The 12,500-nt window shown below is 43.8% G+C and overlaps 1 protein-coding gene across 1 annotated transcript in view; it reads right to left on the bottom strand.

Moving 5' to 3' along the window:
* The window catches only part of sez6b (seizure related 6 homolog b), a 154,326-nt gene that overhangs the window by 8,918 nt on the left and 132,908 nt on the right, over window positions 1-12,500 (bottom strand). The window contains 4 exon segments of the mRNA XM_069676462.1: window positions 1,761-1,955; window positions 4,293-4,484; window positions 6,024-6,218; window positions 8,800-8,996. Coding sequence (XP_069532563.1) covers window positions 1,761-1,955; window positions 4,293-4,484; window positions 6,024-6,218; window positions 8,800-8,996 — 779 coding nt within the window.

The raw sequence follows: 12,500 nt of genomic DNA, 5'->3' as shown, positions 1-12,500 counted from the left end.
CTTCAACATGTCAGGACGACAAAATCCAGAGCTGTTGAAGAAACACACGTTTGTTCTGCAGCCTCTCTGTGACTGATGTGTTTTTCTGCTTCTCTGAAACTCGCTCGCTCTTCTTTGTTTAGCTCGGTTTGTTGTTAAATTGTCTTCCAAGCTGCTGACGTCTTCTGGTGGATGGACTAAAATAAGAGAACTTCAGAGATCATGTGACTGTTTCAGTGAGCCATCACGGCGACACCCGAATGTTTTATATGGAGGCATTTTGGAGACAGTGTGTGCACAAGTCTTGTTTAAGCAAAATCTTTTAATGTCTGCCAAATATAAAGATTTATATATATTTTAGATTTCAGCTTGTCCCTGTTTGGCGAATGATTCAAGTTATTTTCCTTAAAGTAGAAACAGACATGTTTAAAAATACAAAACAAAAAGCATGCATTCAAAAACGTACGATGAATCAAGTTTATCAGGCAAAATACAAAAACAATAATATTAATAATAATAAGAACATTCAGGGTTAATTGTGTTTATTACGGCAGCATTAAACATTTGTTGTTCTTGTGACTCAAAGAGTGTAAGAGAGATTATATTTTCAAAATGCAGTAAAAACTGGATTTACAATATATATAAAATCATAATAATAATTATCCTTTACTAAATATGCTCATTAAAATATATGGAGTGGAAAAACATGATTTATAGTAATAAATATTAATTTCTTCCTCCTTACAAAGATCTACAAAAATTATGGATTTCAAAATAAAAGATTTTGCTTAAATCAGATACAACATCGCATTAAATTTCAAAACTGAACTGAACTGAAAGTTCAGGAAACACTGAAGCTACCAGGACGTATGAGGAGCAGTGAGAACTGGTCTCACTGGTGTATTTAGCGTGAGGTCAGGGGCCACTGAAACACTTCCTGTCAGCTCTGACAGCTCGGCTCTAAAACAAAGTTACAGTCTGTTGTTAAAAGTCGACACGGAGAAGAACGCCGCTGTGAGCGCAGCGGGCAGAGTGGGAGGAGCCGAGGACGCTGAAGACAAAATAAAATCATCATTCTGAACGTGTTCAGAGCGAACAGGAAGCTGACCCTGAACTCCAGAGGTCAACGACCCCTCACCTGGCCATGTGTTTAAGAGGTCACAGCTGCCATCAGGTCAAATATTTATTATTATATATATTTAGCTGTTTTAAATTGATAATTATAAGAAATGACAATAATGCAAATGAACCAATGAAATATAATAAAACATTTGAACTCAACTCAGTTTTTCAAAATAAAGTTGTTTAAGATTTGACCTGCTTTTAATGCAACATATTCAGGAGTATTTAACTGCAACATTAAGTTATAATTATAAGAACAACACATTTAGTGATGTAGCATTTTTGGTTTAATAGTTTTATATATTGTAAAGAAAAGCAAACCAGACAAAGCAGATAAATGAGAAGAGAGCACATAAAGATTATAAAGTGAATAATAATAGTTCAAATTATAAAATCAGAAGAATCACATTTTTTAAAGTTTTCACTTTTAGTTGCTTGTAAAATGTAAAATCTGATCAGGCTTTTTAAAACACTCTTCAACCACTGCCACATGTTTGTACTATTTATATTATTGATTTATTATTATTGTATAATTCATAATATATTAATTTCAGATGATTTCATGGTCTTAAATGACATCATGTAATTTAGAAGCAGACTTGTAGGCCTTTTGTTTATCACCGATAATGTACAAAGAACATCAGGCTGCAGTTCCTCACCTTTGCAGACAGGGGGCAGCCCACTCCACTGAGACGGGTGTCCAGGGACGCAGTGGAGAGCGGGCTCTCCCAGCAGCTGGTGTCCGCTCAGGCAGGAGAAGTGGAGGGTCTCTCCGGGCTGGAAGTGCAGCTGGGTGGAGCTGGGGATGCCGTAGTTCGGGGTCCCGGGGTGACTGCAGGGCTCGAAGGCCTCGGCTGGAGGTGAAGAGAGAAACAGGTTAATAACACTGTGGAGGAAACGTCGAGTCGATGCTGTTTTCATGTTCCAGCTCCTTGAGGCTGACCAGCGCCCAGTGTGATGAGCTGTGAGCTCGGGTCAGTACCAGGATTTCTCTGATGGACACCAACAACCGGCGTCCTGTTTCAGCTGTAGAGCGCCTGTCCGTCTGTCTCCGCTGAGTGGCAGTTTCACTGTATCTAGCAAGTCACACGTGGGCTGAGATCTGTCTCACTACAGCGCTATGAAGCCACAACAAACAGATGTTACTGAGATTTAATGACAATAAACAGGCTGAGAGGATGCTGAGAGAACTACATCAGGAGGCAGGGTTGTCTGTAAGACGGCAAGAAAGCAATTCTTAAAATGACTGTTTTTTGAATGGAGTTTGGTTGGACAATTTCTGATGCAACCTCAAAATGGCAGGAGAGTCTCAAATAAAAAAAAATCAGAAGTCCAAATGATGTTTGTGCTGAAGTCTTTAAGAACCCAGAATGAGGAACGAACAGTGTTTCACCTTCACTTCACGACGTTTCAGCTGAGAACCTTTGAAGAACAGTTTTCACCGTTTTTGGACGTAATTATCTTTTCCTCATGATCTCCATTTCATGCATAACAATGACCCGCCCGTCTCCTCCACAGTAATTTCCGTTGTCCGGTAAAATTAATTGTTAGACACTGTCATTACAATATGTCTCCACCTAGAAAGTAGGTGAGGCAGAATATGAGACCTTCATGCAAATGAGGATAATGCCTTCAAGGCTGTTTGAAGAGGAAATTATATTTTAATCAGACTGACGCACTTTTAGCTCCACGTGCAGCTTTATCAGGAACGACCGCGCGGCAGGATGAAGATGATTACGTTTAAAACTCTTCCACTAAAAGCACTAATTAAATAAAGAAACTAATTACAAAAGTCACAGCTCAGAAATATGTCTACAAAAAAATCAGACGTTTCATTTTATATAACAACTTTTACAAGCTTTTTTGTATTCATGCCTAGAGAGGTTAAAGGTTAATAAAAGCTCATATTTTATGCAGGTATTTAATGTCTCTAAATTTGACAGCTGTATAATAAAACAATAAGTTAATTCTTGTCAGTCTGAAGACTTTAACAGATTTAGGCCATCATGAGACATTGAAAACCGACAATCAAAACCAGGCTAATTAACTTCTCTGCATGCTCGCAGCTCTTTAAAGGAGAAACACTGTGTTATATATTAATAAGAGACAAGAATAGAAGGCCCCTCTGGTGGCCCGTGGAGGGGACCATGTTGAGTATAGTACGATTCAAAGGGTTAAAAGGAACAACGGACATGATGATTTTGTTAATCCTGAGACGTTTCCGGAGGCTGTAACGAGAGAGAGAGAGAGAGAGAGAGGGAGAGAGAGAGAGAGAGAGAGAGAGAGAGGGAGTCATGGAGTGTCCAAAAGGGGAAGAGTTAATCTACGGGTTCAAATAAGGGTCCACCTTCTTTCTGAATCCTCCAGTTTGGCATTTCTGTCGTCGCCATCTTTGTTTTCTGCAGCCAGAAGTGACCGGTACTTCCCCCTTTACACGGTCTGTGCGCACACACAGATTATCTGTCTGATATTTACATGAACAAATCTCCAAAAGGCTCCAACAGCACAAACACGGCCCAGAGGTTACGTTCAGTGACTGAGTTAGCTGAGGGGACACCTAGCAGACAGCTAGCAGCTCCCAGCTGTCACTCAAAGAGGCCACGCCCCTAATGCTGCATCACTGTAAGCCTTAATATAATGTAAACAGGTGAGCTGTATAAAGATTCTCCCCGTACAGTTGTCATGAAGAGAGAAATGAGCTATAGAGACCCAAACTGTTTTTTGTACCAGGCTGTAAACATGTTTATTTCTGCTGTAAAGTTTAACATGGGGCTCTATGGGGACTGACTCACTGCTGGAGACAGCCTCAAGTGGACACCAGAGGAACTGCAGCTTTGGCACTGCTCCGCCTGCTCCATTGTTCAGCCCCTTGGTCCGCTGTTAAGGCTGATGCTGTCGTGTGAGGCATGTGGTGGGGTGTGAGGAGGTCTGCAGGGATGTCTCAGTTCTACTGGCTCTAAAATGCTGGAGGTGAGTAAACATTGGGCGTAAACGAAAACTAGTGCGGATGCAGCCCCAGTTGTAGTTATGAAAGTAAAAGAAGTAGTTGTGTGAGAGCCCGAGAGAGAAGAATAGACCCTGCCTACTGATTTCAAACCTCATGGCTGTCAGTTACAAGGACCTTCAGTGTTAGCCTCACAGTTTCTGGTATAACCACACAGGCCCTGAGAAACACTTTAAGTTGCACGTACGCAGGCATCGGGGCAGCTTCTGGTTCCACCTTGGTCCTGCAGATCCTCTGTTGAAGCAGGTGAGCAGGCTGTTCCCTGACAGACTGAAGCCTTTGTTGCAGACGTACTGGATGGTTGAACCCACGGTGAAGTGTGGACCTGACAGCACCCGCCTGCTGTGCTCCACTTTACCAGGGTCTGCACAGGACACCACTGGAGGACAGAAAGAAGGTCGGTTATTGTCAAACAATAAAAGGAACATCTGCTAAAGGTGCATAGATTTTTCTGCAGGTGGGGAAACTTAAAGTATGCTTACTCCTTTCAGTGACGTTAGCGATATTGTGCGTTATTGTTTGCCTTTACAGTCGATGCTTTCTTGATGTGAAAGACGACCTGTAGCTTCACGAGCTCGACTTTAAAGTTTTATTAAAAACACACGCGTGCTTCTGGATATTAAACCTTTACATTGCTGCTGCAGTGTTTCAGCTTCCCCTCCAGGCAGCCGTCCTTCTCTGTTTATTCCACACACATTGCAAAGACGTGTCTATTGTCTGCTTATACTTCTTGTTATTGACTGCTGTCTGGGCCATAATTGTTGTGTGCTAATGAAATATTGACTTTGTCGCTGGCATTTAAAAAACACATAACACATATTTCAAAAGTTGATCAGATAAACAATAAAAAACAGTAATTGGTTTGTTTGACGAGCAACTCTTACCCGCTAATTTAACAAACAATAGATAGATGTTGGCTGCAAAACAAACAAAGTTTACAATCATCCAATGTGATAAATATATAATGTGTTCCTCTAACAACTGAACTACTACAAGTGAAAGACGGATGTTAAAGCTATTAGATAATGTTTGTCTGCAGAAGTCTGAGAACACTTTGGTTAAACTTTGCAGACACACGCAGCCTGTGAGCGGCGGTCCAACGTAACGCTTTGCTATAAAGGGTCACAACAAATCAGCGTCTGCTACCTGACTGTTACTGAGCAGACGTGCTGTAAAACATAATTCATATTCAAGCTGCAGATTTGGATCTCGTAACAGAAGCTCTGCCCGCGAGTATCAGGGATGTCTGTTTGTGAAGAAAATCTGAGTCAGCTCTGTTTGTCTGAGCTCTGCTACACGAGTCCACAGAGGCGGGATTAAGACATGATCAGCGTCTGTCCCGGCATCCAGTCGGACCAGTTCTGGGTCCAGCTCGGCCAGAAACACAGAGTGGAAGGCAGCCATGTTGGATCTGAGTCTCCCCGGCTGCTGCCAGTGGAGCTGCTGGCTGGCAGTGAGGCGTTACTGCTGCTTGTTGTTGTGCTTGTGTGTGTGTTACTGTTTGTGTGTTACTGTGTGTGTGTGTGTGTGTGTGTGTGTGTGTGTGTGTGTGTGTGTGTGTGTGTGTTACTGTGTGTGTGTGTGTGTGTGTGTTCAGTATTGTCATGAAACCAGGCCCTTTTTTTGCACAGTCAGGTCGTTTTGCCTTCAACACTTCCTGATGTGATGCAGCAGAAAATTGTTTTTTCTGACTTCTGAAAATCTTTCTCAGGAAGCTTCTGTCTTAAATATATAAATCATAATTATCATTTAGACCATGAAATGATGCCATGTGGTCGCTAATCTCTGGAGTCTTTTATCTCCCAGTATTTCCTCCGTCATGTATTCCCTTGTTGGATACTCTCTGATACTAAGCTTGTATCCTCCATCTTCCCCCCCTGAAGTGGATAAAGCAGCAGTGTCAGCAGTGTTTCCTCACCTCTCTCGCAGCTCGGTATGTCTCCGCTCCAGGTGAGGTCCCACTGGCACATGAGCAGCTCGGCCCCCACCACCTGATAACCCGGGTAACACTGGTAGGTCACCACGGTGCCCTGAACCAGCTCGGGGTGAGATGTGCTCTTCCAGCCGTTAGAGATCTCTGGGAGCTCGGGGCAGGTGTCGTTACGAGCCACTTCTGCAGGCGGGAGGAGGGAAGAGGGAGGGGGGAGACGTTTAGGAAGAGAGAGAGGAATGAATGTAAGGTGTGAGGGGTTTGAGCTTTTAAAGGGTGATCTCTGTGGTTTATACATGGGGGCATTTTGAGACAAAAGGTCCCTGGGCACAGACAGTCAGCTCCGGCTCGGACAGAGAGCTCATAACTAACTGCAAAGATTTCATTTTTATTCAAGCTTTAATCTAAGAGACTCCATCCTGCAGGTTACTCTTCCAGCAGCAGGGATGATCTCTCCCGGGCTCTGGCTGTAACCTGCCAGGCCTGCTGGCTCCGCTCTGCCTGCGCCCCGGCTCACAGCGGCAGGTTCAGGCCCTCTGCTCAGGAGTTTAATGTGGACAAACACAGCAGAGTAATTGCACTTGGACACTTGTAAAGCAGCTTTCTCTGACACCTGCCCACGCCGGTGTCCTGTGTTTACATTCCACCAATGAGATTCATGAAGAGACTGTAATAAAAGCTTTCCCTCTTTTATTCCTGTTTGTTTATCATCTGTATTCTGCAGCCTCTCCTCCTCCTCTGAATTCATTAACTCTTATCAGATAAAGTGCGCTGGCTATTCAGGAGGTGGTGCGCTGATGAAAACCTCTTACTGCTTCCATTTTTAGTTTCAAACCATCAAAAATATCCACATAGGTTTGAGAAGTGCTCCTCCAGAGGACAGCGCCATCACACACACTCGTTAAACATTACATTATATGTTAATGACTCCGTGCTGCTGCAGCTTAAACACACACACACACACACACACACACACACACACACCTCCGAGTCCACACTCATCAGACCGGTCTGTTAAAACTCTGTCGTCAGATAACCAGGGCTCATTAATCCTCTGCATAATCACCTCCTTCACCACTCTGTTTTGAGTAAAGGTTTACATTCAGGTCTCATCTTTGAGTTTCACACTGTGAGGTGCTGCTCTCTGCTGCAGCATGGACATGTCAAGTAACTCATGTACGTACCTGAGCACTTATTCAAACCCAGACGTTCTTTTTCTAAACCTGATCGAATCGTTTTGACGCCTGGAAAGAACCAAGTTAAGACACTTTCAATATGTTTAAGGGCAATTTTTATGGTACGCTTTTTATTCTATTTGTTTAAATTGTTTTCACACCAAACCGTCTGTCTGTGGTAATATCAAAGAGTTCACTTTTGTTATCTTTGGCGCCATCTATGGCGATAAACGGTTATTACAGGAGCACACTTCCCAGATATCCAGACAGTGCTGCATGTGTGACGTCCACGGTCGGCTCCGGTTGTAACTCCTGATTTTCCTGGCTGACGGTCGCTTTCCTTTTCAGACTGTTTGCTTCATCTGAGCGTCGAGTTTGTTTCTTCTTCTTTGGATTTTCACTTCTTGTTGAAGTTGTATCTGTAGTCATCCATCTTTTCTTTGTTTGTTCAGCCATAGTAGATTACTGTTTACTCGCAACACTTGCAGAGAGCGGAGAAGCAGCCGCTTAGCTCCGCCTACCCTCTCTGGCAGACCAACCACTGCTGGCTGATGGAAAACGTGTCACTAACTGGGCGCCGCCACAGACACCCAGCCCATAATAATACTATATACTGCAGATGCAAAGGCTTCATCAGTGGGCCATAGGCTCAGAAAAAGTGGCAAATTTGTGAGAAAGTAACTATTAAATTAAAACTTTGCTTAAAATCATGTTTACAGGAGTGTTTTAATTCATTTTGTATGTTCTGTCTGTAGTGCAGGTTTGTTTCCTCTCAGTCTCCGTCATGAGGTCGTAGGGTAACTGTCCTGTGTGATGTAACCCCTGGGGCAAACGGGGAGCAGAGCAGCGTGTGTTTCTGCAGCAGAGGGTCGCTCAGTCTGCTTCTTGTTTGCAGAGAGGCTGAAGCTGCTCCGAGCTCCGGGCCATGCTCGCCTGTGTGAGCAGCAGAGCCGACAGGGAGGAGACACAGGTGGATCACAGGGAGGGGGCGTGGCTCAGAAAGGTTCCTATAAACACGATTTTACTAGTGTTTGTTTCTCACAAGTTGATGACTTTATAATCTCATAAATGTGCATTTTTTTTCTCTGAATATGTCTCTTCTCCTCCGGCTCCTTTTCTTTTTGTACAATGGTCCTATCACGCCGTCGCAGCTGTGCGTCTCTCCTCCCCGCTCTCTTGGACTCGTCCTACAGCAAAGTTTCCTTCTCAGCTTTAAACAAATGTTTGTTGTTAAACTTCCAAAACAGTAAAATGTTTCACAGCAAGCTTTATTTTGAAAGTCTAACTGGACATGGCTCTGTATTATCACTAACTTGACCGCCTAATGTTGACAGTCTAACCAGATGTCTCATTTATTATTGAAAACTTAACTGCATTATTTTCAAACCTAACTGGCCTTACTTGTGAACTTGTGAACTTCCACGCTGAACCAAGCATGTGCTAAAAAGTCGTTCGTTGCAGAACCTGCACGATTGAACCGACTGAAGCCCCTGAAGCCTGCTGCCGTCTGAATGGTGACACTAGATGTAAAGATGCTGAACGTCAACACATCTGACCTCTACAGATCTGATCAGGGTTTCAAGCCTTACCAAAGAAGTGGACGATGAAGCCGTTCCCGTAGCCGTACACGTTGGTGGCGGGGTCGGACTGGAACTGGATGGTGACGTCAGCGGTGGAGGTGTAGAGCTTAAACCTGGACTTTGATCCTCCGTACTGACCCAGGACTTTAGCTGTGAGGTCGTCTCCATCGTAGAAGGTCACCAGGTCGTTCTTCCCGATGTTCAGCCTGAAACAGAACGCAGGATGAAGCCTGTTTCCAGTGTATGTTCTGACCTCTCACCTTTGAGCTCTCTGACATGGTCACAACCTGCAGGTCCAACATCTCTGTACACACTCGTGTATAACTCTCCTCCCGTGAGAGATGTCTGACTGAACTTCACTCAGACACAAGCTGCTCCTGCATTTTTAAAGCGACAGCGATCGCAGGTCAAACCAAGGTGGGCTTCTCTCATCACTGAGTGAGATGTTACATCATTCATGAGCAGATCACTTCCTGTTTCACTGCAGCCGAGGAGATCACTGTGAGGATCAGAAAGGCCAGATCTCTGCTTCACACTGTCTTATATTTACTTCTTCACGTTTACTATAACTTCTCCAGCATGCACACAAGATAAATCCAGCTGACTTAAACACTCAGATGTGCAAACATGGATATGGCAGGAGAATCAGCTGGCAGGTTGACCAGGAAGTGAATAGTAGGTTTCTCCTGTTCAGCAGCTGCAGGGATTCAAGAGGGACGACTTTACTTCCAGTTGGACTCGATGAAGTCTGAGAAACTGCAGAAATGATTTTTTAAGTTGAATAAAGTTGTGGAACTTAGAAGAGAAAGATTTTAAAATGCTGCATGCTACACTTCCTGTAACGCGGCTCAGCTGTCTCTTCATGAAAACCTCCGTGCCTCAGAAAGCCACCGCCCTTCTCCCCTGTGCTCCACCCTGAACAGCTTTAACTCAATATATTTACTCGAATACTGAACGGAACATTTTAGTGTTGAACTTTTCTTGACTTGACCTCCCTTTACCCCTCTGTGTGTGAGTGTGTTTGTAACTACGTTTAACATTTGGAACAATTGACAAGCCAGAACATAACCTCAGCCTCTCCCAACCACAGCTACATGTTTAAATTCTGTACTATTCATCATATACTGCAGTAATAACAGGATAAGAAGGATTTGTCCTGCACTGAAGCGTAAGCAGCGAGATATGAGTTTACACTTTGGTTAAAGACAATGATCACGATGTTCCTCAGAAGTTTACCGATCATAACTTCACCAGATGTTAAGATCCTGATCGTAGTTTTAATGTCTTAATGTTTGTTACCTGTGCCGGGCTTGTTGTCCTGTCTGAAGCCTTTGTTTATTACTGTCTGTGCACTGACAGCAACCTGTACGTGCACACACAGCTGGAGCACAAAGCTGCTCCTGACTCTGGTGATGTAATGATAACATCTGCATAAAGATGCTTTTACGTACACTGATATTATTTCAGTGTTTTTACATGATTCTGCCTCTCCTTCAGTAAGAGGTCCTTCTTCCAGCACGGAAAGTCCCAAAGCCTCCTCAAGGGATCAAGGATGTCTTTATTATCCCCGAGGGGCAATGTGACGATGAATGCAGCTTTCTGGTCACCCTTCAGCTCCCCCAAAGCATTTTTATACAACCGTCCCTTTCTTCCCGATGAGGTAACTTGTCTTCATGTGAAATCAGCTGATTTAACGTTTCCTGGAAAGCTGCTGGAGGCTCATTCTCTTTGCCCCCAAACGACTCTTATTACCCCGGTTCACGTCGCTCCCAATTCTCTAAAACAGACTAAACATGTTGTGAAGACGATATTCATAAAGTAAAAGAAACAGAAGTGTAATAACCGTGTCATGAGACATAAATGTTGCATGATATATATAAAGAATAATGTGATATCTGCCCGTCGTGATGTCGATCAGACGCGTCTCTCTTTGACATGAATGAACCCCCGTCGTGCTGAATAACCAGCCTCACTGTCACAGTCTGACTGTCAGAGGGCCGTCTGTGAGTTTGGCTGACGTGACCGCAGCCTGTAGAGCTGGAACTCTTACAAACCTCCGAGCTGTTTCAAAGTGTCACCTGGGGCCGAGCTATCTCTTTGTAGAGAGGAGATTTAGAGCGTGGAGGAAACGGCTTAGCCAGAATAAAGCAGTGACATGTTCTCTGCTGTTGCTAATTAATCACCAGCGGCTCCTGATAAAACTCATTAGCCAGCCTCAGATTGAGCTATTAATCACTACGGGAAGGCTGGAAAATCAAAGGTTCAAGAGGCGTGGATTCAATCGACACGCGGCCGACAGAAGATGAAATGTTTAGTTTGGACTTTTCTTATGTTGCAACAAAAACTGGAACGATTACAGGAGAGTTTGTCTTTCCACAGGCGCCATCGTTTGTCTTCTGTCGGCTGAGGACGCACATTTAAACACACACACACACACACGCACACGCACACGCACACGCACACACACACACACACACACACACACACACACACACACACACACACACACACACACACACACACACACACACGCACACACGTTTCTACACTTTCCACTGACCTGACCTGACCAGAAGGTAAACGACGGCCAGGACGTCTCAGGAAGGAAATTAACCTGAATTATTTTTACCTACATTTCTGATTGGTTCTTATTCTGGTTCCAGCTCAGGGATTAAAAACACGTCATCATCTCCTTCAGCTGCATAAATCATTCCTGTCCACAGGTGTTCTCAGCAGGTGTGAAGTGACACACAAAACGTTTACACACTCTGAGGTGTGGAAACAAACATCATATACACTGACATATTATACAGACATAACCACGTTGTGATTATGTTCGACATGCAGGCTAAAAAAGGGTTATTCATCCAACAGAGAAGTCTGAGTGGACGTGAGGAGCAGGTAACGAGAAGGATAAACCTGTGTTATACGTTTTTGTTATCATGAATAAATCCCTCCGACTTCCTGTCTGTGGCTCTCAGCCTGAAGCTCATTGGTTCCAACTAAAGACAGAAACGTTTTAAAAATATTAGCATCTTTATTTTCCTGAAACAGAAACTTTTTTTGTGGGACTGTTTTCAGCAGTGGATGAACATTTGATACACAGTGATGGTAAATAAATGCGGACATGTGTATTCATGCCACCCGTGCATGAGTCAGCCTGCAGACGCCGCTGCAGGAACGTTTTTGTACGTTTAACAGTTAGTTTTAGTTTTTCAATAGTTTTAAGGAGCGATGCTCTTCGGCAAAGAGGAAGAAGATGTATCAGGCTTTGGATTCACACACTTACAGAAGTCCGAAGCAGACGTGCATCCATACATTTTATTGACTCTGTGTTCCCGTGACGACGAGTCATTTCAGTTGTTTTCTCAAGATCTTGACTTATTTATCTCTTGAGATAACAAGGCTGGTTTTCTCGTGATAATCGCTGTGATGTCACAGAGCAGGACACGCCATGCTGCCACTGCTCACACTGATGAGGTCAGTTCAGCCTGTTTGTGTTTGTTGTGTGCTTTTGCAGCTCTGGAGATACGAGTTATGATCATCTGTCGTTACGGTGGAGCAAGAGAGATAAGTATCGAGAAAACAACTGAAATGACTCATTATCACAGGCAAACAGAGTTAATGTATGGATGCATGTCCGCTTCGGGCTTCCGTACACATGATCAACTTACAACAACCTGTTCAGCTGCTTCGTTTCCCCATCAGAC

The sequence above is a fragment of the Semicossyphus pulcher genome, unplaced genomic scaffold, assembly GCF_022749685.1.
Source record: "Semicossyphus pulcher isolate SPU_LCO1_2020_fin unplaced genomic scaffold, fSemPul1.0.p SCAF_26, whole genome shotgun sequence".
NCBI classification, from domain to species: Eukaryota; Metazoa; Chordata; class Actinopteri; order Labriformes; family Labridae; genus Semicossyphus; species Semicossyphus pulcher.
This window is presented reverse-complemented; position numbering and strand designations above follow the sequence as displayed.